This window comes from Aristolochia californica, unplaced genomic scaffold (assembly GCF_029961685.1).
Source record: "Aristolochia californica isolate CCGP_79_NKW_82.1479 unplaced genomic scaffold, dmAriCali1.0.hap1 SCAF_5, whole genome shotgun sequence".
NCBI classification, from domain to species: domain Eukaryota; kingdom Viridiplantae; phylum Streptophyta; class Magnoliopsida; order Piperales; family Aristolochiaceae; genus Aristolochia; species Aristolochia californica.
This window is the reverse complement of record NW_027182214.1, coordinates 6,841,761-6,867,838: the sequence shown is the minus strand read 5'-3', so window position 1 is coordinate 6,867,838 and position 26,078 is coordinate 6,841,761. Positions and strand designations below refer to the sequence as shown.

General features: G+C 36.6%; 2 protein-coding genes across 3 annotated transcripts; one reads left to right on the top strand and one right to left on the bottom strand.

Annotated features, from left to right (window-relative positions):
* Positions 1–1,292: 1,292 nt before the first annotated feature.
* LOC137965816 (serine/arginine-rich SC35-like splicing factor SCL30) lies at positions 1,293–5,515 on the top strand. Of its 2 annotated transcripts, none has more exons than XM_068812171.1 (9): positions 1,293–1,401; positions 2,565–2,726; positions 2,842–2,919; positions 3,956–4,108; positions 4,211–4,248; positions 4,438–4,516; positions 4,643–4,822; positions 5,032–5,184; positions 5,269–5,515. In XM_068812171.1, exons 2-8 carry the CDS (start codon positions 2,572–2,574, stop codon positions 5,174–5,176), a joined length of 828 nt encoding a protein of 275 aa, XP_068668272.1. In that variant the 5' UTR covers positions 1,293–1,401; positions 2,565–2,571; the 3' UTR covers positions 5,177–5,184; positions 5,269–5,515. The 2 variants fall into 2 exon arrangements, with proteins under 2 accessions (XP_068668272.1, XP_068668271.1); XM_068812170.1 differs by having other exon boundaries at positions 3,956–4,120.
* Positions 5,516–7,716: 2,201 nt separating this feature from the next.
* On the bottom strand, positions 7,717–14,582 carry LOC137966168 (uncharacterized). Its single transcript, XM_068812712.1, has 10 exons — positions 14,244–14,582; positions 14,066–14,141; positions 13,713–13,810; positions 10,155–10,256; positions 9,897–9,983; positions 9,707–9,823; positions 9,327–9,430; positions 8,947–9,086; positions 8,723–8,859; positions 7,717–8,351 (listed from the first exon to the last, which is right to left on the bottom strand). The coding sequence occupies exons 1-10, from the start codon at positions 14,487–14,489 to the stop codon at positions 8,178–8,180; spliced, it is 1,281 nt and encodes a 426-aa protein (XP_068668813.1). The 5' UTR covers positions 14,490–14,582; the 3' UTR covers positions 7,717–8,177.
* Positions 14,583–26,078: the final 11,496 nt, after the last annotated feature.

The following is a 26,078-nucleotide window of genomic DNA, read 5'->3' as shown; positions in this document are numbered from 1 at the left end:
GTGTTTTACAGTTGAGGTACTCTCAAATTATTGGAAGTCTAATGCATTTATCAAACTGTACCAGATCGAATATTTCCTACATAGTAGGAAGACTGGGTAAGTATATGAGTAACCCCGATAAAATCTATTGGGATGCTATTGACAGACTTCTTAAATATTTGAAGACAAGTACAATATGCTTCGAGGGGGATGAGACTAAAGCCTATTACTTGAGTAACTATCAACGACAACCCAACCTATTTGACTGAAAATCCCAAGACGAAGGTTCAATAGGAAAAAACAAGTTGAATGAGTGACTGGTAGGAGCACCAAATTAAAGTGAATTTTATTCACGTCCCATCTCTATAAAGTAGGTGTTGAACTGCACTGAATATGAGGTTGGTGTATGTTGATTTTCAGGACTCCATGATTTAGCTCATAGAGAAAGGGAGAGACGACATGTTGGGGAGAAAACAGGAGAAAGAAAGAGGTTATGGACTTGTGTCCTAACCCTCCCTATGAGGCTTAATTTATAGATGAATAAAATTATAATATTATAATCATACCCCTAAAACTTAAACTACTTATATCAATATCATCTTTATGATATGACTCTTTATTGACCAACATGCCATCACTGTGCAGGCTTATGAGCCTTCTTCTCCTTGGTCTGTGGGTTTGAACCCATCTTCCATATATACTATTTCTTTAAACATCGTGACCCCGAAATAGATATGTTTCATCATTTGGTGCTTCATATGATTTCTAACGTGAAAATCATTACCACTCATCTTAATTTTAATCATAACCAAAATTATCTCCTGAGATCAATATCTGTAAAGACTTTAAAAGAGGCTTATCCAACCATCTTACAAGTGACCCTCAAGAGAATGACCAAAAAGATCATATTTATTCATTAGTGGTGTTATCCTAATTATTCATTATATTTGGATCATAAGATAGTCTTTACAAATATGCCATCTAGTCAATTATATTTGAAAATATGACATCTAGCAGGATTGTATTTTTAAAAATTGCCGCAAAGAACACAAAGAATAACCAAAAATACAATTCGTAATTTTGAAACATTTTACGTAGTCAAATAGAGCCTACACTAACCACCGTTTCATGCTAAAACCCCTGCCGTGAGTCAACCTGTTTAACTCGGTTCGCCCGCAAAATCGCTTGGTGGGACCAACTTCGTACAAGGATGATCTGCACCGTTGGCTATTTTAAGCGGATGATACTGGATCCGTGATCTAGTCCGGGCTCTCTTTATTAGTCGATAACTCGATATCTTTGGTTCGCGAAAGTCTTTCGTGTTTGCGTTTCCCTAGTGCTGGATTTCTGACGAAGTTGATTGAGAGAGCTTCTTGCCCTACGCGGCCGTCTGTAGTCCGCAGCTCGCTGCCTTTATCCGAGGTAGAAGTTCTACGAGCAAAGGTTCCACTATTTTTCGTGTTTCAAATCGTTAATGCTTGAATAGCTTTGCCCTTTCGACTTTTTGTTTTGGGTGTTCCTCGGGGCATCTCCTTGATCTGTCTTCGTGATTTGGGGGGATATATGGCACCTAGGTTTCTTCCTTTTGTGCCTTATGGTACTGCGATTATGGTCTGGGTTGTGTCTTTTCTTCATCCTTTAAGGTGTTTTTTGACGTTGCTAATGGTAATTAGGGTTTTTTTGAGTTCTCTGTACTTTGGATAGCTTTTGTAGGAGGTACTCTTTTGTTTCTTTTCGTTCGTTGGAGATTGTCTGGTAATCCATTATTATTTTTTTTTTTTAGTGGTTCTTTAAGCTTGCCTTGGTTACTGTAACTCAACTGCTTGGTTGAATGGTCTTTTGAAGAGAACCTCCGGGATAATTAAATCGTTTTTCTCTTCAAAGTTAGTTTGTGAAAACTAGAATGACCTATATATAATTGAATTTCACATGCTTTAACCGTTTGCCATTTTTCTTTTTCTTTTTTGGTGAAAATTTAGTAGTGGCTGGATCCCAGATAAAACCGGAACTTATTGTTTATAAACTGAAAATGCTGAATAGTTCTTTGTCACTTGATGTATAGAATGCTTTCTGTTTGTCTCTGGTTTCTTTCTAGGATTCAGTGGAGTAGTGCTAATTTCTAGTTGATGAGAGGAAATATGCAGAATATGCCTGTGACCCCCCCGGAGAATTGCATGGGATTGTGCTTTTAGAACTCTATAATCGAATTATTTTATTCTCAATTATCTGATGAAGTTCTTGTAAAAACTTAGAGCTTGCTCAAGTTGGTAATCAAGAAACCTCCTATCGCTGTGATTCCTGATGGCAGACTTAAGATTATTTTTTTTTTTTTTTTTGCTTGAGAAAAATGTTATCTTCTTGTAACAAGTTTTGGCCTACTAGGTTAAGGCTAAGCATCTGTAAGATCATCACTGGAGAAACTGATTTGGTGATATTCATTGCTGCCCTTGTTATCATGATGTTTTATACCCCTTTGGATCTGCTATTTTTTTTTTTTTTTTAAGTTGTCCTATTATATTCTTTTTTATGAATAATTGAGTTTAAAAAAAGCTGATATTTTTATATTATGCTTTTGGCTTATTCAGTTTTACCATGAGGAGGTATAGCCCACCCTACTATAGTCCTCCTAGGAGAGGTTATGGTGGCAGAGCAAGAAGTCCCCCAAGGAGAGGTCATGGTGGATATGGAGGGCGTAAGGAGCAGAATCATGGGAGTCTTTTGGTTCGCAATGTGCCCTTGAATTGCAGGTAGTCTTCTGTCGAGTTGCTGAGTGGTATTTTACTTTGAATTCTGACCTTTTATTCAGCTTTCCTGTACTCATTGATCCGGGTATTCTTTTTTGAATCTCTTTAATATTTGCAGGCCAGATGACTTAAGAGTCCCTTTTGAAAGATTTGGACCAGTAAGAGATGTCTATCTACCTAAGGACTATTACACTGGGTGAGCTTACAAAATGCAGATTTGATTTTTTTTTCTTCTTTTATTTCTATTTTTTTTACTTCTTTATTGATTCTACTGTTTGTTCTTTTCCACACTTTCTAAATTATTCCAAACAACAATTTTCTTAATACTACTGCAACTTAATCTGCTGCATAATTTTTTTATGTTTTCAAACAAATTAAGGGCAACGAGTTTCTGAGAGACTTAAAAGAATACATATGTTATAATTCTTTAGACATGGTTTCTTTCTGGTTTATATCTATTAATTCCCTTGTATTGGAGATAATCCTCCCACCATCAATGAATAATTTTTTCTCCCTTCTCTGTCTAGCTTTTGTTCAAATTTGTATCAGGGTGCAGAATACTGGTGCTTTTTAGCAAGACACTCTCTTTTGCTACTACATCCATTGATTATTTTCTCTGGTAGTGAGTTGCTTTTTCAACTGGTTCTCAGGCAGTGTCTTGCTTTGAAGTTAAAACAAGCCTTGCTTTTCGCGTTGCCTAACAATTTGGTTGCTCCAAGGCTGTAGCTTATGTTCAATATGGAAGAAGTTATGAAGAGAAATTATATAAATTCACCTCAAATAGAAGTTTGATGTGGAGAAGATAGAAGTTGACACTTGAATTGCTTCATTTATTTACAAGAATGTGAAGAAGTTGGCATTGAAGTGCTTCATTTATTTTCAAGAATGAGAAGATTGGAGCAACGTTGATTTCAAGTGCTTCATGTATTTACAAGAATGTGAAGATTTTGAAGTTTCATACATTTTTTCAAGTTCCTTCCTACTGATTGTAGAAGAAAGGTCAGCCACTAAGCTTATAGACTGGTAGGTGCATTTTATATTATGTCTGCTCTCCTTGTGTGAGTGCTCTAAACCTGGTAACATATTCAACTATCCAGAGGCATAGATTTGATTGCCATGTAGTATGCCATTTTGGTGTCTGAACCTCTTTTATCTCTCTCCTTTCAGGTTGCCAGTGTTAGTACCCTTTGATTTACAATTTGGCATGAAGTTTTGATTCTTCTCCATTGCAGGGAGCCTCGAGGGTTTGCATTTGTTCAGTTTGTTGATCCTTATGATGCTAGTGAAGCCCAATATCACATGAATGGCCAACTCTTTGGTGGAAGGGAGATAACTGTGGTTCTTGCTGCAGAGAACAGAAAAAGACCGGAGGAAATGCGTACTAGGTCTAGGACAAGGTCTTTACAATTATTTCCTGCTTCAAATATAACTTTGCTACATTTGGCACGTATAAATTTTGGTCATTGTATTTGTCTTTTTTTTTACAGAGGACCTGGCTATGAAGCAAGACGGTCATCACATTATGGTGAGCCTTGCTGAATTGGTTAGACAGGATTCTGTTTCTTTTTCTGCTTTTTTGCAGGAATTATCTTCCAATAGTTTTGAAATCTTCTCTGTATTGTTATTAGACATGGTATTGAGTTCATGCCTAAGATGAAATTGTTTCTCTCCCTCAATTATCACATTTCTTGGTAATTTTTGGATGAACATCCAGGTCGTTCACGATCTCGTTCTGTTTCTCGATCTCGCTCTCCTCGCTACCCTTCAAGTTCTAGAGCTCGACAGCGCTCAAGGTTAGCTCTTTAAAATTTCTAGAATCTGATGTATCTTGCAAATTTGGGGTGAAGAGTAGTTGTCATTGTTTCAATGCTCATTATGCAATAAGAAGTGAGTTCATTTGCTATTGATGTGGTCTCCAGATCCTATTCTCCTGCTCCTCGGAGGAGGGCCGAATATTCCCCTTCCCCTGAAAGAAGGCATGCTAGATCTCCACATGATCGCTCTCCTGTACGTGATGAAGACCACCATGTTCATAACAGATCTTATTCCCCTGAGTATGAGGCTGGAAACCGTGACGAAGCTGGCAATGGCTACATTGAGTAAGTTCCCATGCTCTTTGTGCCCATTTTTTCAGCAAAAAAAAAAAAAAAGAAGAGAACTGTGCACTCTTATGTGTTTTATCTTTGAACACTTATAGATGTGAGCTTTCCTCATTAGAGAATTGTTTCTGGTATTTGATGTTAACTGAAAATTTTGCTTCTTAAATGCATCACATTTATTGCTCTTCCTATGGTCCTTGAATTGTCAGGAGAGCTTATGACAGCAATGAGGGACGAGGCCGTGAAGGACGAGGCCGTTGGAAATCTTCTCCAGGTCGAGCATCAGCAGGGTCACCTCCTGGATCACGATCCAGGTCAGCTGATTTGTCTCCCAGGCGTGGTAGTAGAAAATAGATCATAAGGTAATTTTTTCTGTTCTAAACTGCTGACTGCATTTAGCAAAAGCATAATACACTCACTGGAATATATCCTATGTGTTTTTGCAGTTGTAGACTGTCCTTTAATGAGTTGGGATTTTGTCACGGGGACAGTTGTAAGAGTGAAGAAATAGGGCATGGGATTCTCTGCAGCATTTTATGCTGTTAACTCGGTGACAGATTCTGATAGAAAGCTGGAAACGGATCGGTTTTTGCTTTAGTCTTTGGTAGGCTAATCATTTTGATAGACTTGAATCGTTTTATATAAGTGCTGTTTTCACTGTTCTGTTTTCGAATATCATCATTTCTTGGACAATTTACATATCTGATCGTGGTACAAGACTAGTTTTTCGTCAATCTTTGGATTCACAACTGGATGGAAACGCATATCAGCAAATACGATAAGCGATATATATACATATTAAAGTAACGAGGCTCAGAGCTTTCTAAGTAAAACTCTTGATTGTTCATTGGTGGAACGATTGAACAGGAGAACATCTGTGGTCTTCTCAACGAAAGACAATTGAGAGATTATTGTGCAGTTGAGAGAGAAGAAATAGGATGAAAAGAAATTAGGAGACAGGAGAAGATTGTCCTTCCCGGGAAAGTCAGCCGCCCTTCCAAGAATGGGTTGTTGGAGAGAACTTTTGAAAAAGGGAGAATAATAGTCGAGAGCAAACGGGAAAAATCAATCTTTGCTTTCACGTTTTGAGAGAAAATCAAGGGAAATCAGAAAATCAGGCAATCAGACGAAGGAAACTGAAGATTGATAAAGTTGATGATCATTTAGTGAAAGTGAATTACGCAAACAATTCACTTTTAGTGCGTTGTTAAAGTTGAGAGTGAGAGTGAATTACGCAAACAATCCACTCTTACTCGTTCAAGTGAAAAAACCGAATAAAAGTTAATTCACTCCATGAGCAGTGAATTCATTTTCACTTGTCATTTCACTCGCATCACTCGCACTTTATGCTCGATTTCTCTCCTCTTCTACCTCTCGCTCCCCTCTTTCCTCTTACCTATGCTCGCTCTCCACTCGTCGTCCATCAATCTGTTCACCAATACGAAAGTTATCACTCTCATTTCCTCGAAACCCTATATTTCAATTGTCACGTCAAGTTGTGCCCGATCACCCCGCCGAGTAAAAGTTTGAACATAAGACACAATTTTCATGGGAGAATAACTCACATGATTTCTCCTAGTTTGAATTTTCCTAGGTCTTAAGAGTTCTAAATATTTTCTATTGTGACTTGGCTTGCGGCAAGAGAACATACACTTTGTAGTGTTAACTTCAATATTTTTTTGATTCACTCTCCTGTCCTTAAAATGAGGCTTCTCCTTCCACAATCCAGTTTGACCTTGAAAGGGAGTAATAATCTTCTATATATTTATGGAACTTAAGAAATAACTTAATTATAGTGTCAACCTTGATTTTCTCAATTAAGACTCTACCATGGTACACCAATTGAGAAGGGTATCTCAACCCTTTAGATGCATTAAAAAAAAAACCTAATTAAGAGTGCATAGGTTCAAAACAAGAGTCTTTGAGTTAAAACTAGATTCAATTGTAACGCAGAGCCATTGGCTGCCCTAGGCCATGAACTTTCGCACATAACATGTCTAGTGCACGTCTGTGCATGGTAGAGCATCGTTGAGCACGCTTAGGTCTTCTCCAAAGGCCTTGCCCATGCTTGTGTGTCTAGGCATGGTATTAGAGCACACCAATACACTTGGGGCGTAGGGATGGCAACAAGGTTGTTTCAGTAGGGAACCTGCCTCAAGCCTCCTTACTTGAGGCAGGAATGGACTCCAAAATCCGCTTGAAGCAGATTTTGCCATAAAAAAGTTGTCATCGATCGGTTAGGGGATTGGGTTAACCCCGAAAACACAATTTCGTGTAAAACATGCGAAACACTTATTTCCCAAAAACGTAATTCATCCAGTACAAAAAGACGATTTCATACAAAACATACGAAACGGTTATCTCAGCATCTAATCTTGATTAATAACACGAAATGAAACAGGTTTCGCCTCACAGAAATAAGAAGAGAGGGAAAGAAAGGAGACCGGGGGCAGGAACTTTGTTTCGTTTACGGCTGAAATAGCCAGGAACTAGGTTTCGTTTCGCACGAAATGCTTTTCATATTGGATCAGCCCTAAAAAAATTATAAAATTACTTATATGTGATATTACATGAAAATTTTTAACACTTAGAGCATGGGGTAGGGACCTGCAGGTTTTACAAGGAGTGGTCAGGAGACAAATTCACAGGATCAAGTTTCCCAAAACCCAACCGAAGCGTTGCTATCCTTGCTTGGGCACCCAAACAACCAGATTCCTTTTTCGTTTTGAGATACATAAATCATACCAACTTCAATCATATACATTTCAACATGAAACATGATTAAAGAAAAAGATACTCACTTGTATTTAAGAGATAATAAAATCATATAAATGTAAAACATAATAGGCATATATACATTTCATCCTAAAATCGATCAGGATAAAGATAAGAAGTGGAGTAAAGATGTAGTAACAGCAAAACTTCAGCTGAATGTTTACAAGTTATTAGTTTGCTTCCTTCAAGTAGATTGGATCTAATAGCATACCTCACCTGTAACAAATGGAAGTATTTATAGGTTTTCAAAAGCCTTTTTAGCTGAAAAAGAAAACGCAACTCAGTCTTTCAAATACAGTTTTGTTTCTCGGCATCACCATCTAGAATCATCAATGATACGAGCAGCCTCTCAGCAATTCTTCCTGTCATCACCGTGCGCTGTGAAAGAAGCTAAGATTATGTTGCCTCTAACATCCATCAAAACATATCTGCCATCTCCCAACCTTAGTTTTGTAGAAGACTGGTAATTCTTCCAAATCTAGAAGAAGCATTCATGTGAAATCACCTCTGGCAGCTATGTTTCCACCACATGATCAACTGCCATATATGGTATCAAACCTTGCCTGCCATGTTCAACGGATCAGGCATCATCCTGAAGGGGGGGATCAGAAGCTTTATCTACAACTGCAAGCAGAGGGCTCTTCTGAAACTCATTTCTAAGCTGTCCACAAGCAGCACTTGCATCAAGGCCACGGGCCTGACGGACACTCACTGTTATCTTCCGAGATTCCAGAGCATTTGCAAATTGTAGGACCTGTTAAAAAAGTAACCTTGTTACAAGATCGCAGAAGCTTTTCTTTCAACTTCTTTAACATTCTGTAAAAACTCTTCTAGGCGTGCAAGAATTACTATTGGGTGTTCAGCAATCCTTGGGCCAATAATCTTGAAGCCATATATGACTATGACATAGCTGCACGAGAAAAAAAACAAAAAAGTAGGTCCATTGTTGGCATGGCATTGGTTCAACCAACAAGCCATTGATAACAGATAAATGGTTTTGACACAAAGCGGTTCTGATCTCCACTTTCTCTCTCTCATAGTATCTGAATAATCTTGAACTAGACCAGGGCACCTCTTTTTTCCCAAACGAAACCCTATCTTTTCAAGTAGAGATAGATAACTTGCCTGTTTTTTGTATGGTCGGCGATAATCTGATTCTTCAATTGGATTAAAAGGTATTAAATTCACATGATAACTACGGCCCCATACATGAAGCAATTCAGCAAGCTCTATAGCATGATCCAAGCCATCATTCACTCCAGCTGCAAGAGCAAACATAAACGTAAAATATTTTATGCCAAAAAACGGAAAACATTCACACTGAAACAAGTATAACAAAGTAAATGTACCTAAGAGGGTGTACTCGAAGGAAACTCTGCGCCCAGTCCCAAGGAAATAGTCCTTGCAATCTTTCATGAGAGCGTCTAATGGATAGGTTTTAGCACTTGGCACAATCGTTTCTCTTAGCTTCTGATTTGGTGCATGTAAACTAACATATGAAAGTAGATGACATTGTCAGATACCTCAGAGATATAGAAACGTGTTCATGACTTGCACTGGGTGTTCGTTGCAAACGCATAATGAAAAAAGGAAAAATGAAAGAGTAACTGGTAGTGAAATTAAACTCTAGCATAATAATACAGGGTGATCTGTATTCTTCCTCTCCTTCTTTATCATCATAATCTTTTCTCTCGTAGTTCTTCTCTTTAGTATTCCTTCGGAAAGATACCTGACAGCCAATGTAGACTGAAGCTTATGAGATGCCAACATTTTAATTGTGTTTGGAACTCCTACTGTGGAAATTGTCATCATCCTTTGCCCAATTTGTATGTCCTATAACAAGGAAAGGGAAAATCTTAACAACAAGCACAAAATGCCTTCTCCGACAAATACTAAGACAAGGTTGTTACAACAGTTTCAAAATATTACAAAAACAGCAAAGTTAATATCTGGATGCGTTTAAAATAATATCAGATATGGACCGCAGAACTGAACCAAAAAAAATTTAGAATTTACAATGTCATTATGGTTAACCTTTGTTTCCACTTTTGCTTGTTCACTTAGTAAAAGATGGTAAAAGAATAATAGAGAATGCTTTAAATTATGAACCTTATTCAAGCATCTGTGTGCATCCAGAACAGATTTCAGGTTCAGCATTGGCTCACCCATTCCCATAAACACCACATTAGTCACCCTATGCTTGAAGAGCTCCTCTATAGCCAGAACCTACAAAAGAAGTAAATATTTAAATGCTCCAATGCATAGAGCAAAAACTCATTTAAGTCAAAAGGCACACAACCTGTTCAACAATTTCGTGCCTCTTTAGGTTTCTTGAGTACCCTCCCTTGCCAGTTGCACAGAATGAGCAACGCAATGGACAGCCTACCTGTTTTTAATTTTTTTTTTTAAGAAGGAAAAAAAGATTTATTAAAGAGAAGCAAAAGATAGATAAGAAACGAAATAAAAGTTAACTTATACCCTTAGAAAGAGGATCTGTTAAATCAAAGTTGAGAAACAAAAGCAACTATCCTAATTCACCATGTCCTTTTCTTATCACCTGTGATGAGACACAAGCTGTAAGGCGGTAAGAGCCCTTGTCATTTTCCACTGGTATACCTACAGTTTCAACCAATCTGTTGTCCTCCAACTTTATCAAAATCTACAATGACAAAGATCATTCCTTCAGAAACATTAAGTAACATATATTACTAATCTCTGAGAAAGAATGAACACCTCGCATGGGATTAAATTTGGCTGCTGACATTAGGTCATTTTCTGATCTTAATACAACAAGACCAAGCATGACTCTTCAAATCCGAATCCCCAACTTTTAAGCTAATGAAACAACAGTAACTATTTTTCTTCATGAAATTAAGCTTCGTTCAAAAAGCAGAGAGCATATAGTAATCTATGCTTGAGCATGTAATGCAAAAGCTTAATACAGTCCATGAGTATCATTTACGATAAAAGAAGATAAAGGTTTCATTACAAGTTTCATGAGTATAGAGAGCAAAAGTGGTACAGTCTAACAAAAAACAGGAAAGTTGGACTCAGGTCAACATAGCAGGCAAAAGAGGAAGCACTCTCTTGCAGCAATAGCTCCCTTGAAGTGTCCTAAATTAGGTCCTTTTTATTCTTAGTAGTTACGTAATTCAGTGTCTTAGTATAAGAAGGTTACAATTTCAAAAGGTCCTAGTTGTGGATTCCTGTAAATTCTGTATGAGGTGGCTATAAAAACCATCTCGTTAAACAGCACATATTTTTTATTAATACAATATAATTAGAATCTTTGAGGGTTATTTTTCTTTTTCCTTCATTGCAGGTTGTCAGAAATCAGAGGTATTTTAGTAATTTCATGTGTGGGTAAATCTATAATTTTGTAGTCAGAAGGATCCAGATTAGTTAAGTGAGTGGTATGGTCCTTGTGTTAATTCTGAGGAGTTTAAAGGATGTATTACTGACTTATGTATAAGTCCTCATGTTAGGGGCAATTTAATCATTTCGTAAAACAACTTGAAGTGACTTAACAAATTCGACTTTTCCCCCATCGAGTAGGCTGTCAATGCAGCCATATTTCCTCTTGCTTCTTCTTCTTTCCTCTCCTTTCTCTTCAATTACTCTTTTATCTACTTTCGCACAGGTTATCTTGTACAGTTGTCAAAATTCTTCCATGGTCAATGTATTAATCTAGTGCAAACAGCTTTGTAACTAGTTTCTGTGTAATTTTAAGCACAAACATCAGTTCTATCATTTTCCCCAATTCTTCCTACTGCTGCACACATGGCTCTATGCATTAGTTAGTTCTAGAAACTTGGACAGAAGAAAAAATTTCAGAGATTGATCAATGCTTGACCAACAACACTGTAGTTTTTTAACAGGGGTTGATATTTTCTATTTCCTAATCAAAGCGCATAACTTTGTTACTAGTTCATTCAATAGCATTATGCAGTAGAATAGAATTTTGATTTCCTTCCACATTGGGACATGTAAAGTTCAAGCCTACAAGCACTCTTTGATGAATAAGATCCTTCTTGAGTCAAATCCATCGAGCCTATGGAGTGAAGTTTAAAGATCTTGCTTTTGATGGTCAACCTCTGAAAAAGGGGAAACATTTTTTATCTTGCTTTTGATCAGCAGCTTTGTTCTCTGCAATCTCTTCATTGGCTTCCTTTGAATCCAGGGAGCCCAGCTGGTCATGATGACTGTTGAGTGAAGGAACTCACTCTGAGGCAGCGGTGGACTAGTATGGGCTGCAGGCAATATGGATTCATCCTCTGCACTGTTTGATGGATCATCCTCACTTTCTCCACTGACTACTCATTGAAGTTGTCATGTGGGGTTCTTATTCAAGTTCAGTTCCTTGCTGCTACTCTTAAATGTTCTGTTCTGGTGGCTAACTATAGTGCTGACTATGCATTGGTATCGATTTTGTTGATTCTGGTGTAATAGATTTTTCTCTGACTTGGGTGCTAGACTGCTTGTTATGGATCCTCTCTTGATGCTTGGCATTTTTAAAGTTTTGGGAACTGTAAGAAAGTTCCAAGGAGTTCTAAGGATTAAAAAATCAGGATTTGGATTCCTTGGGTTCTCCCTTGTACCATTCTCCCCATTCCAACTCAAAATGTAAAGAAGACTCTTTGTTATCTAGTGAGATCAGTTTCTAGAGTTTTTTTTTTTTTTTTTTTTTTTTGAAACTCTTGTCCAGACTTTTAGTGGTTCTCGCTTCGGTATATGACTGTCAATCCCATTGTTTGAGTTCCATGGACAAATTTCTTTATTTGAGGATCTATGAGGTGATTCTTTCATACTTGACAGGCTCTAAGTGAGATACAACAGTCTCCACGTAATCTAATCTAAGTATTTATACTACGTGATTGTTATTACTAGTTTGTTTTCGAAATCATATACTACATCTTTTGTGATTTCGAATTTTCTTATTTGTGTTACCCATATTTTTGTTACCCTGTTCCTATATTATGGCCCTCTAGTCAGTGTTTTGTCATCTAATAGCCATAGGCACTGCCTAGTTGGACTTCAAGAGATGATAAATAGTGAGAGGAATATGAAGTTTTCCATTACAATAGGTTGGGTCTGTATGATATGTGTACTCCCTAGCTTGAGCGGGAGATACACTAGATGGGTGTTGGTGTTGATGGAGTCACAATAAAAGAATCTATGGTTTTGATGAAGCTTTGTCAAGAAATTATGTTACAGTTGCAAACTCAAGAGGCTGTTCATAGCTGTGGACCTTTTTCCACAGCAAATTTTCTTTGAGACACAGTGTAAACAAAGTCAAAGCCACATAGTGATTGCAAGCCGTGAGTCCAGTTATAAATTCTGAAAACTAGTTATGTGCATTTTTCACTTTAGTTTAGAACAGGAAATAGTGTGACTTATTTTATAACAAGCTTGATGGAGAGTGTTAGAAGATGCAATTTTCGTTTTCTTATTTTTCTTTGATTTCTAGGAAAGCATTTTCTTGTAAAATTTTATTTCCTATGCCCAAAGGGGGAGCAAGGTCATTCATGTAATCTTTCACCATAACTTAAGTTTAAAATGTAGGAGAGAGGGGTCATCCAAACCCTAATCTCCTGTATACTGATTTTACCTAAAATACTTATGTATCACTCTCTCTTCTCTCGTTCTCTCCTTCCTCTCCTCGTCTTCTCACTTACTTCTTCATAAATCAACATGTTATCAAGAATCTTAAGCATGGCTTTTTTCTTTTCCAAAGATGTTAAAGATGATAGTTTCTCCCTAAGTAACTACCAACTTTAAGAGGTCACTTTCTAACTAACAAATTTATGATATTTCCAAGTACAAACCATATTGTGCCTACTCCTCCACAACAACCTCTCACATTCAAACTACTATACCGGAAGTAGGATACTATGTACAAACAACCTGACCTAATATATGGAGAACAAACACATGTACACCATACGAAACACAAACAGAAGTACGATAAGCTTCAATTCGCATATACCATATTGAACTTTTAAGTTACATTCTCATTCTCAAGAATCAAAATGAGTCCAAATCACTTTGCTTTTAGCGTATCAACAATCCAAATTTTGCATGATAGTTACATTTGCATAATGAAATCTAAATTCACCTTCACAGTGCCATCAGCAGCAGCAACAGCACGAAGAACAGGTGACCTTCCGACCTTCCATCCAGCATCTCGGAGGTCGCTCCTAAACGCTTGAGGTACTGTTCAGCAGATAAGGCAACACAAGAAGAAAAAGCTAAAAAGAGTTCCAATGTCTAAAAAATACTAGTAAATTAACGATGAGGGAGACCAACCCTACATTGCCACAAGCATTATAGCGGGTAGACACAGCAGCAAGGATTTTCAAAAAATGAAAGTGAAGTGCAAATTCAGCATGGATTCTTTGAAAGTTAAATCAGGCATCCCACTGAAAGAACTTCAAGCAAGATAAAAAGACAATAGTAGGAAAAACTTACAATGACTGAATCCTTGAATTTCTTTGACTTTTGCTTTATACAAGAGGTGATGCAGCTGTTTACCTCTGTACTTTTGCTGATTAAGCGAAAGATTAAAAACACAAAGCAATAAAAATTAAGCAAAGAGGGAAAAAGAAAAAACAAACTGTGTGCAGTTGTTGCTATTTTTCAGTATTACCTGTCCAAAGTCGACTGCGAGTTGCTGCAACTCCGATTCAGACATGCCAATGAGCACTTGAGGATCTACGTGAGGTGGCGAACTAGCGAGCTTAGAGTCTAGGAGAGTGAGAGACGGAAGCGCGGCTGCGGACTGGACGAGGGGTAGGCTTGCCGAGGAGGAAACTGCCATGGCGTGAACGCGGATGGCACGTGCTATGGGTGCCGTACTCACGTGCTGAAATAGAGCCATTGAAGCTGGCACCATCTCTCAGCCGGTCGATTCCCTTGTCGCCACCGGGAACAGAGTTCGTAGTTGAGAGGGCGGCCGCGCGCAACAGTTCCGGCCTCTTGAGCTCCTCGGAATTTATCTTGACGAATTAACGAAATATCTATAACGATCTAAAAAGGGTATTAGTTTCGTAGCCAGCTCACACGGGCCAGGTTTCGTCCATTCACGCGGGCAGGGGAAAAAAATTATTAAATATTGACCTTACACTCGCAAAACCTTAAACCCATATGACTTTTAAAAAAGTACATTATTTATTAACCAATATATAACACTTAATGTGCTATATAAGTATAAAAATTATTAAAATATTTTTAAATAATATAATATAATATTATATATGAATATTTAGAATATTTAAAATTTTATAAGAATCAATTTCATAAAAACCAACTAGGCTTATTCCACCAAGTTTAAAGATCATTTTGAATTGGATAATACAATTTTTGTATCACAAAAAAAAAAATCAATTGTCGAGGATCAATTGCCACTTTTGAATTGGATAATACAATCTAGTCTTGTCGTTGTCTTCTTCTTTCTTCGAGAGATATCCTCCAATGTTGTTTGAGAGTTTTGAAGCTTTAGACCTTGTGGTGCATTGTTTCTTGAAGGTAAAGTACCTAAAATACTTTAGTTTACAAATTGTTAGTTCTATTAAATTTTGTTATCATCAAAATCAATAAGGGAGCCAACCTAAGGTCAACAATCTCCCTCGTTTTGATGATGACAAAACCTAACTTTGAAAAATAAAAATCATATACAATGCCTAATGTTCAGAGCTAAATTAATTATTCAATTTCAACATATGTTCCCCCTTAATCTTTGTATAGTATGTTTACGTCCTTTTAAGTGTCAAATTACAATTTTTAGAGTGCCTAAGGATTTCGGTCCAAGTTCCCATTTTTTTCTCCCCTTTTTTGTCATGCTCAAAAAGATATTCAAGAAATGCACAAGTATAAGCAAAAGAGTGGTTCGAGGTCATATCATATATATAGTCAATGCTTTACAAAATGTGTACTTAATTACAATGCTTCAAGCAAAAGAGATACAAGTATAAAAGCATGCATGAGTAAAAAAGTAGGGTGGTCCTAAAGACTAGAAAGAGGGGTAGCTAGGCTGGAGGGGGGAGGAGGCTGAGGATAGTCTCTAGTAGACTCTCAATCCTTTGTTGAGTTTGTTGAAGTTTAAACTACCCTACATTCAATTGTTCTTCCATAGAAAGAATCGCTACCTGGGTAGCCTTGACATCATCCATAGCCTCAAGTGATGAGAGTTGATCAGTGGATGAAGATGTAGTTTCTTCCATTCTCCTCCTCTTTGTGAACTTGAATTTATCCGCTTGAGGCTTAGGACTCATCTTGTCTCCGAATTTAACTTGTTGTGGGACGACGTCTCTCTGAATCACATATTTTTGAACCCATTGTCATCACCATTGTACCCAACTAAATGAAAATTTCTTATGTGTAGGTTTCTATACAAGCATAAGAATCAAACATATGAATCAGGCATAGGATCAACTTTGCAAGTGAAAAGTGATTCATAGCCCTGAGGTGAGATTCTCAAGATCTTGATAGAGATCCAAACAACACAAGTACATTTGTTCCATAATAAGGCTACCTAAGTAATAATGCCTAGCATGCATTTACTCAAATATTGTTCTTTTTAATTCACCCAACTCATTAGCTATTACGGTATAAGTAAGGTTAATGGCAATATGAACCTAATTTGCCTAAACTAAGAGATTTTCAACACGCTTTATAGGCAAAAGGCATCCAATGTAGCCAAATATCTATGTTATTTTTAATTCTATTTTTTGGTACATAGGCTCTAAGGGTAGTGGGACCTAAAGATTTTCTAATTACTTTTTAATTGGGTCCTAATCCACTCCTATCACATTAGGCTTGATTAATTTGTATGAAGACACATAATTTGAATTTCATGTCTTAACAAGCTAATATTTCCCTTAAATTTCAACCAATTCTTATTTTAGGGAAATACCTAATGCAAACTTATAGTTTATCCAAGTGTGTCAGATATCATGACATGCACAAGTAGCAAATCAATGATTGTCAATTAAACTCATGCCAAGAAAGTAGTTAATTCTTCGACTTGTTGATATTAATAGTTGATTGAATTCACTTTGTTGTGGGTATAACTATACATTAAGTTTGATTTTATTGTTGTGCGTTCAATTTTCAAATATGCTCTAAATCATAAATTCACACAAGTAGCACTAAGGGTAATAGATTTAACAATCTAAGCTTGAGGTTCCAGATTTATCTAATTTCTCAATCCTCAGCTAAGCAAAACTTTGTTGATGTGAAAGGTTTAATTTACTAAGATGGCTTAGTTCCACAAGAACAAATTTCAAGATTGGTTAATGAGGTAAGGTGATTTAACTTTTTAATTCTCATAACGAACTTGTTTTGGCTTGTCTCCAAAATTTATTGAATCATCAATTTAGCTCAAGTTTCTCAAACTACAAGGCTTTGAATTTCAACTCTTAGTTTGAGGTTGGAGACACCTAATCTTCCAAGGTCTTAATTAATCAACTCTTGATCTAAGTCCTTGGAAGTAAAACACTTAGCTTTATTTCACATATCTTAGCATACTCTAAATCAGTCGAATTTATTTTTAGGCTAAGTAGTGAAAGATAAAGCAACTATCTTGGAGTGAGTATTATAGTATTTCTTTGGATAACAATATCAAGATGATTTGCAACAAAAGTAATAAATCAAAGATTCTTGAGAAATTAATTTGGCTCATAGAGAGTCACCCAAGGCTACCTTTATTGGATGTGTTATAGGAATTCCAAAGTATTATCTATCCAATTGATAAAAGAGGAATGTTTGTAATTTCAGGATCAAATTCAATCACTGATACCATAAGGTAGATGGTTTTAAATGTCCAAGAGTGACTTATTGCTTAGACACTCCAAAAACACATGATGCATAGTTGTTTCTCAATTCATGAATCCTCGTTTGAAGTAATGAGGAGGAAGGGATTGCATCAATATATGTGTAAGGAATGCTACTCATTTTAAATAGTTTCTCTTCTACATCTTGGTGAATAGGCGTTATCCCTTAAGGTTGGTTGTTCTAGTTGGGCATGTGTGGATTCACAATAACGAATAGTGAAACTCTAGGAATATCAATCCAGATCCAATTCCAGCGTAGAGACGAGCCTGCAGAGTTTCCAAAAAAAAAAAAAAAAAAAAAAATAGCAAGAGATGTGACTCAGATTAACCAGCAAAAACTTTCCTTGATTAATAGCAATAAGCCTTCTGAAGATAGAACAATGATCTCGTAGAGGTAGTAACGTAAATATTGTTGGATGCTAGTTGGAAATCGATAGCAACAAAAAGATTCTAGAGAGAAATGATACACGAAATATCAGGTTGGACAAGTTGGTCGGATCATTGACAAGCAGTAAGCCAGATCAGCTGGATAATAATGATCTGGCGGAGAACGTTTAAATATGGCAATGCAAAGTAATAACGATCATCCAACAATCAAAGTAAGATAACAACAATTGTCCAACAATCAATAGATTGTTACAAAAGCAAGGTACAAAGATAAATGGATTGACGAGAATTGACGAATGACCAAGTAACAGAGCAAGTTACGGAAGCTTGCAACCAGGATGGTTTCCGAATGTGTTAACCCGAGAGATCAGCAACGTCCAAAACAGAGAAGGAAGCCGGATTTCCAAATTGAAAGCAAAAATTAGTTTGTACAAAAAATAGTAGTAAGATCTTCTGACGACCAGAGAACGATTACCAACAACAGTGACCAAAACCAATCCAAGCAATAGGAAAAAAACCATAGTAGATGCAAGCCTTATATCCGAAGAAGGACTTCGTTTGCAAGAAATTAGACCATGTCCCACCGAGCTAGTAGTTATATAAATAGTAACCATACATAGACAAGCTAGTTGATCCCCCACATAAAAACGACCTCCACCACCATTCATGGTCTTCAACAATCATCTCTCAGATGCTTACATGGTGCTCGATGTGAGCTAGAAAAGCTAACGAGATCAATACTGGCACCAATGTTGGAGTCTGAGAACCAGAGAGCTCCTCTTGAACTCTACTTTAGATCACGTAAAAACCAGAATGTCAACCTTCTCGGGAGCATTCCGACAATGCAAATTTTGTCATATTCCAAGAATCTTTGCGATCCATCAAGGCAGTCATGAAGAAAATGATTAAACGGATAAAAAGGATTAAAGAACCCACAATATGGGTAGAGCAACTTAGAATGGGCAGCAGTGATAATCCAAGTAGATAGCAAGATAGAAATTCTAAAACACCATAGCTACGAGTCTTAAAAATCAATGCTCTGATATTGTGTTGATTTTTTGGACTAAATGGATTACTTCTCACTTTTGTCATCTAACTTCTTTTGAAGCTCTTTAGCAACATGCACATATGTTGTACTCCCAAAAAGATGAAATTTTTTAACATTAGGGATTCAACGAATCCAAACTTCAAAAGGAGTCTTGAAGTCAAGTCCCTCTTTAGAAACATGCACATATGCTATACTCCCAAAAAACATGAAAGTGTTTAACATTAGGGATTCAGAGATTTCAAACTTCAAAAGGTGTGTTGAAGTCAAGTCCCTTGGTGGGACACCTGTTAAGAGCATAAATCGCACATGCTACCACTTCAGCCCAAAATCGACTTGGAATATGCTTAGCCTTAAGCATTCAACTAACCATCTTCATAATGGTTATGTCTTCCTCTCTGCTACCACATTCTATTCATGTGTTTACTCCATAGTTTCAAACTTCTTTTAAGAAAATAAACTCATGTCTTCTTGCTAAAGTCCTTAATAAAAGCGATGGAGTATTTATATCCCCTATTAGAGGATATTTCTAGTGGTGAACATAAATCTAAATGAATCAACTCTAAAAGTTTATTGGCACATGTTAGAAGATATAATCAAGCTTGAGTGTCTTTGATGTAATAAGCCTATGATCTTTTGTCTTTTATTCACACCTACCAAGGTGAAGGGTGTGATTATAATTATTATATTTTTGACATCTATAAATAAATTTTAAATCGGGGGATTAGGGATTACTCTCACAACACTAATCCTCACTCTCATCTACTCTCCTCATCTAACCAAATCTTCCTTCTATCCTTCTCTCCTTCTTTCCTTCTATCTTTCTTTCCTTCCCTTCTCTCCTTCTTTCCTTCTATCTTTCTTTCCTTCCCTTCTCTCTTTCTTCTTCCTTCTTCCTTCTTCCTTCTTTCTTTACCTTACATCACAAACATTATTATCATGGAATCATAAGAAACAAAAATATACCAAAACTATCAGATGGGAATACATGTCTAGCTTTCTTTACCATGCACACATTTCACGTATAGACTTGGGAGAACAAATGAGAAGTAACCCATGTACCATATCTTTCCTAGATAACATATCTAGGCTATCAAAATTTACATGCCCAAATTGCCAATGCCACAACCATGCATCATCTCTCGCATAGCTACTCAAACATGTAGAGCAGGTAATATGCAAAGGAAAAAATCTATTAGATGACTATGTACTTTTGTAGTAAGTTGCTTATGACCTTTTGAATGGTGCAAAGACAATACCCCTTCTCTTACAACTACCCTGTGCTGAGTTTAAGTTCTAATGTAGCCAAGGTACATAGTAAACATTTGTGATGCTTCTAGCGGACCCATCATTGGCTGAAATATTGATGTACCCCTTTCCCATGGTTAGAATTTGGCTTTAGCTGCCTAACTTCAAGTTGGAACAAATTGTGTTGTCTAGTGATGCAAAGAGTTCTTTTCGGCCACACATGTGATTGCTATACCTTGAGTCCAAGAATCAAATATTTGTTTGGTCCTCCATTGCAACATTGCATTTGAGTAACAATGCCTTTTCTAGGTCAAAATCATTGTTTCCTACTCTTGCCATCTTGGCAAGTTGGCTTGAACCTTCACTGGTCTAGCTTGGACACGAAGATTTATAGTGTACGTACTATGGCGTGAACCTTCCATAGTTACTAGGCGACTTGCTTGTATCACTCTTCAAGGTCAACAAACTCTGCAAGGATTTTTTGTATCTTCTTCTTCTTCATTATCCTTCAACCTAATCTCATACATTGTAACCATCCAAGTAAAGAGTTTAGGAGTTTCTTATTCAAATCCTTTAATTCTTCAATGGTGCTAGTTTTAGGCTGAAGCTTCTTTGTGGCCGATGTAAGAGCTTTCTCCACTAACATTTCATTGTCAATGATTTCATCCTTCTTCATTTGATCAACTATAACATTGAGCCTATCAGAATACTAAGAGACGCTCTTGATACTAGTCATACTTAAAGCATTGGAGACGCTCTTTGCCTAGTTTCAAACTGAAGTTGTAAAGATTGCAATTTCACCTTTTGGACGTTTTTGCCTTGTGTACCATGTGCAAGATGAATTTCTCTACTACTTGCATGATGCAGTAGAGAGCCTTCATATCTCTTTTCTGTCTCAGATTCTTATGCTCCTCTGAAGTGTGACGTTTATCTTTCTCTGGTTCCTTGTAGCTATTCTCTTCTACATCTAGCCAATCTTGATACACAAATAGACATCATTTGCAATCTCCAATGCTTGTAATTACTCTTGAAGTCAAATTTTGGGAGCAATAATATGCTGCAAAAACCATTGTTGGATGTCATAGAAGATTTTTTAAAAGGTCTCCCTATCTTCCTGCTTCATAACAGAAGTTAGACCCAAGAAATCTGGGTCAAGTGTTTCCTATAAGATGGTTCACAAACCGTCACTTAAGTGACCCATTCGTCGTCGGTTTTCCATTGATGGTGGTCACCAGTGACAACCTTACGATTTTTCGTCGGTTTGGTGGTCTCCTTTGATGGAGAGGATGCTATAAGAGGGGGTCTGGTCTAGTAAAGGTGTGTCTGAATGTTGCCATCAATGAGCCTCTGTGATAGATGAGACAACGCCATTCACTCTATTAGTCGAAGACGATAGACGGCGCACGCCGGAAATTGACGCCATGTCAGGAGGTATGTTCATGAGTTTCATTTATGTTTTTATTGATAAATTCATGATATAAAGATCCTACATGTGGTATCAGAGCTTCCCTCTCTAATATGGCAACATTTCGTGAAGAGCGACACTTTGTGTACGCTCTTCGGTGTCCGTTCTCGAACCTCTATGGAGATCTGTTGGCCGGCGTTGTCGTCGGACGACGGCGATTGACGTCCAACGGGATGCGACGTTTGATAGAGGGTTGATAGTGGAAGTCGAGCGTCCCCTCTGCCTGTGGCTGGAGGTTGAAGACGACCTCAAGCGCACGAAATTAAAAAAAATTAAACTTAGGTATGTAAGTTTTATTTAAATAACGAGTCAACTCAACCACTCAGCTAAGTCGACTCATACAGGTTGCGCAAGATCGGACTAGTTGAGATGAGTCAGACATTAAGGGATGAATCGGGCAGTTCGGGTCAACTCGGGTGGATTGGGTTGGCTCGCCCATTCCAAGTCACTAAAGCGAGTCGCCCGAGTGAAGACCAAGCTGACTCAATTCTCAAAATCAATTTTACGCCAGCGAGGATTCGAGCCCGTGCACTGGAAATAAGTTTTGGCGCTTGTAACCACTAAGCCCGACTGGCTTTATGTGTTATCCTTGGATACACATAAAATATATATTTAAATTGTAGTAATCTATTTTTATGTAATTTCAATATTTGTGCAAAATTTATTTAGGTTTATGCATACTTCAATTTTTTATGCATATTTTATGTTGACCTAAATATGAGGATTATTAATTAACATCAATTTTAGTCAATTATTTTTATGTCATATTTTTTGTATACTTTTGAATAATTGAATAATTGCCTCAACATTCTTAATGATGCAAATGTCTAGTGACATTAAGTTTAGTCACATAAAGTTAATGACATAAAAATTGTGATTAATCATGGAGATATAATAATTTAACCCCACAGGGTAAATGTTATATTTAAGTGATTAATTGTGCATGCACATATAATTACATATTGTGCATATTTTGTTGATTTTTCAATTGTGAAAAAAATTAATTAGGTTTTATGCATACTTCAGTTTTTTTATGCATATTTTATGTTGACCTAAATACAAGGATTATTAATTGACATTCATTTTAGTCAATTATTTTTATGTATTATTTTTTGGTATACATTTGAATAGTTGAGTAATTGTTACAACATTCTTAATTATGCAAATGTCTAGTGACATTAAGTTTAGTCACATAAAGTTAATGACATAAAAAAATTGTGATTCATCATGGAGATATAATAATTTAACCCATCTGAGTAAATATTATATTTAAGTGATTAATCAGGATAGGAACGAAATATTTTAAAAAAAAATTCTAGATTGCCTACAGGCCTAGAATATTCCTTTACAAACAAAATTTTGGTCCCATCATAAAGAGCATAAATCGCATATGTGTTATAATCTAAACCCATATGAAAGATTATAATGATATGCTGATTTATTTGTTTGGATTATTTACATGGGTAAATATGCAAAAAAATTGGCTTCATTACATGTTTAATAAGTTTGTTGTTAGTTTTGCAGCTCTTCAAACTTTGTCTGTCCCAAACTTTGATTCTTCTATTGTTCCTCTAAATGGAGAAAATTATATTGAGTGGAAGGAGAAATTTCTCTTGTCATTAGGGTGCATGGATCTTGACTTGGCACTTGGAGTGGATGAACCTCCGAAACCCACAAAATCCAGTACCCAAATTGAGAACATATCATTTGAACTTTGGGAGAGATTCAAACGATTAAGTTTGATGTTTATTAAGTCTCATATTGGGAAGTGTATTTGTGGATCTATTCCTGAATGTGCCAAAGCCAAGGACTATCTTCAAGCTATTCAGGAACAGTTTGAGAATTCAGATAAGGCATTAGCAAGCACCCTGATAACCCAAATGTGTTCCTTAGTGTGTTTTGAATCTAATATGACTCATGCTTCTTATAACACTTGGTGGATTAATTTGGTACTATAATCCATGTTGCCAACACCATGCAGGGTTTTCTTGAACGAACTAAAACCGACGCCAAGTGAATGCTCCATCTATTCAGGAAACAAGATGGGTTCACATGTGGAGGTAGTTGGAACTTATAGACTTGTCTTAAATAATGGCTTTGTCTTAGACCTAGAAAGGACATTCTATGTTCCATCTTTTTCTAAAAACCTTATCTCAGTTTCCAAACTTTCACCCTTTGGATTCAGTTTTAATTTCTTTGGAAATTCCCTTCAATTGTATAAAGACCATGTTCTTGTTGGAAATGGCATTTTGGAAGAAGGATTGTTCAAACTTCTTTTAAAACCTACATTTGATTGCGGTCTTACTACTGTGCATGGTATTAATGTTGGCATTAAGAGAAGTGTTATGAATGAAAAATCCTCCATGTTGTGGTATAGGAGATTAGGTCATATCTCCATTGATAGAATTGAAAGATTAGTTAATGATGGAGTCTTTGAGGCTCTTGATTTTACTGATTTTAATACATGTGTGGATTGTATTAAAGGAAAACAAACCGACAAGTACAAGAAAGGTGCCAGGAGGACTTTTGATGTCTTAGAAATTATACACACTGATATTTCAAGTCCTGTTGATTTTCAGGACTCCATGAATTTAGCTCATGGAGAAAAAAGGAAAGAAACCCATTGGGAGAAAACAGGAGGAAAAAGGGCTATGGAATTGATTATTCCTAACCTTCCCCTTGAAGCTCTATTTATAGATTTATGAAACTATAATATTATAATAATACCTCTGAACGTAAGGTTTAGGGTTTAGGGTTTTAACCCTGGAACTTAACATAATTACATCAATGTCATCTCTATGAGATGACCTTTTTATTTACCATCCTGCCATCACTGTATGTGGGCCTATGGGTCTTCTCCTTGATTTGTGGGTCTTGAGCCCGTCTTCTATTTCTCTTAGATCCATGGGTCTTCCTTGGTCTTATGGATTTGGGCCCATCTTCTAATACACTTTGATATGTGGGCCTTCCTTGGTCGTGTGGGCTTGGGCCCTGTCTTCCAACAGGTCCTTATGATGCATGTTTCAATGGTCAAAAGTATTCCATTACCTTTATTGATGACCAAACACGATATATGTATCTCTATCTGTTTTATGATAAAAGTGAAGCACTACATGCTTTTAAGGTCTATAAAGCAGAAGTAGAGAAACAATTAAGCAAACAAATCAAAATCATGAGATCAAATAGAGGTGATGAATATTATGGAAGGTACACTAAAAGAGGACAATTGCTCGATCCTTTAGCAAGGTTTCTTGAGGAACAAGGTATTGTGTCACAATACACAATGCTTGACTCATCGTCTCAAAATGGTGTAGCTGAAATAAGAAACAAAACATTAATGGACATGGTGAGGAGTATGATTAGTAACTCTGATTTCACATTGTCTTTGTGGAGTGAAACTCTCAAAACTGCCATCTATGTACTCAATAGGGTTCCAACCAAAGTGGTTCATAAAATACCATTAGGGTTATGGAAAGGTTGGAAACCTAGTTTAAGGCATGTACATGTTTGGGGTTGTCCAGTTGAAGTTCGGCTTTACAATCCACATGAGAAAAAGTTAGATTCTAGAACAGTTAGTGGACATTTCATTAATTATGTACATGTTTAGGGTTGTCCACATTTTATTGTCCATCTCGTTCAACAAGAATTTTTGAATCTAAAAATGCAAGGTTCCTTGAGAATGATGAGATTAGTAGGAGTAGCCAACCTTGAAATTTAGTATTTGAGGACCACACAAGTTCTCAACCTGCTTCTACATTTTTGCATAGGTTGTTGTTCATGATAATCATCAGGATTCGATTATTCAAGTACAACCAATAGTTGAAGAAGCATCTCATCATGAGGATACTCCTATAGATTAGGTTCCTCAACATTCTTAACCTGAAAATGTTGTAGTACCATTAAGAAGATCTTCAAGAGTTAAGAAACCTGCAATCTCTTCAGAATATGAAGTGTACTTTCAAGAGTCTAACATGGACATTTGTGCTGAAGATGATCCTATTACGTTTTCACAGGCCATGAGTGGACATAAATCCACATTATGGAATGATGCCATGAAGGAAAGTTGGATTCAATGGCTAAAAACCAAGTTTGGGATCTTGTTGAATTGCCTAAAGGGGTGAAGACCATTGGTTGTAAATGGGTAAAACCAAAAGAAACTCTTTAGACAATTGAAAGATATAAGGAAAGACTTGTAGCCAAAGGATTTATTCAACAAAAAAAAATTGATTATCACGATATTTTATCTCCTGTTTCAACGAATGATTCATTTCGGATAATTATGGCATTAGTAGTTCATTATGATATGGAGTTACATCAAATGGATGTGAAAACGGTTTTCCTCAATGGAGACCTAGAAGATGAAGTTTACATGAAACAACCTGAAGGTTTCATTTCAAAGGAGAATGATCACTTGGTTTGTAGACTTAAGAAATCTATATATGGACTAAAACAAGTCTTCCATCAGTGGTATCTAAAATTTCATGATGTTATTTCTTCATTTGGTTT

Coding starts and splice junctions, on each gene's coding strand:
- LOC137965816 (XM_068812170.1), top strand. CDS start 2,572: ATGAGGAGGTATAGCCCACCCTACTATAGTCCTCCTAGGAGAGGTTAT. Junction 2,727..2,841: donor AATGTGCCCTTGAATTGCAG/GTAGTCTTCTGT, acceptor TAATATTTGCAG/GCCAGATGACTTAAGAGTCC. Junction 2,920..3,955: donor CCTAAGGACTATTACACTGG/GTGAGCTTACAA, acceptor TCTCCATTGCAG/GGAGCCTCGAGGGTTTGCAT.
- LOC137966168 (XM_068812712.1), bottom strand. CDS start 14,489: ATGGTGCCAGCTTCAATGGCTCTATTTCAGCACGTGAGTACGGCACCC. Junction 9,984..10,154: donor CAGCTTGTGTCTCATCACAG/GTGATAAGAAAA, acceptor AATTAAAAACAG/GTAGGCTGTCCATTGCGTTG. Junction 9,087..9,326: donor CAGTCTACATTGGCTGTCAG/GTATCTTTCCGA, acceptor TTCATATGTTAG/TTTACATGCACCAAATCAGA.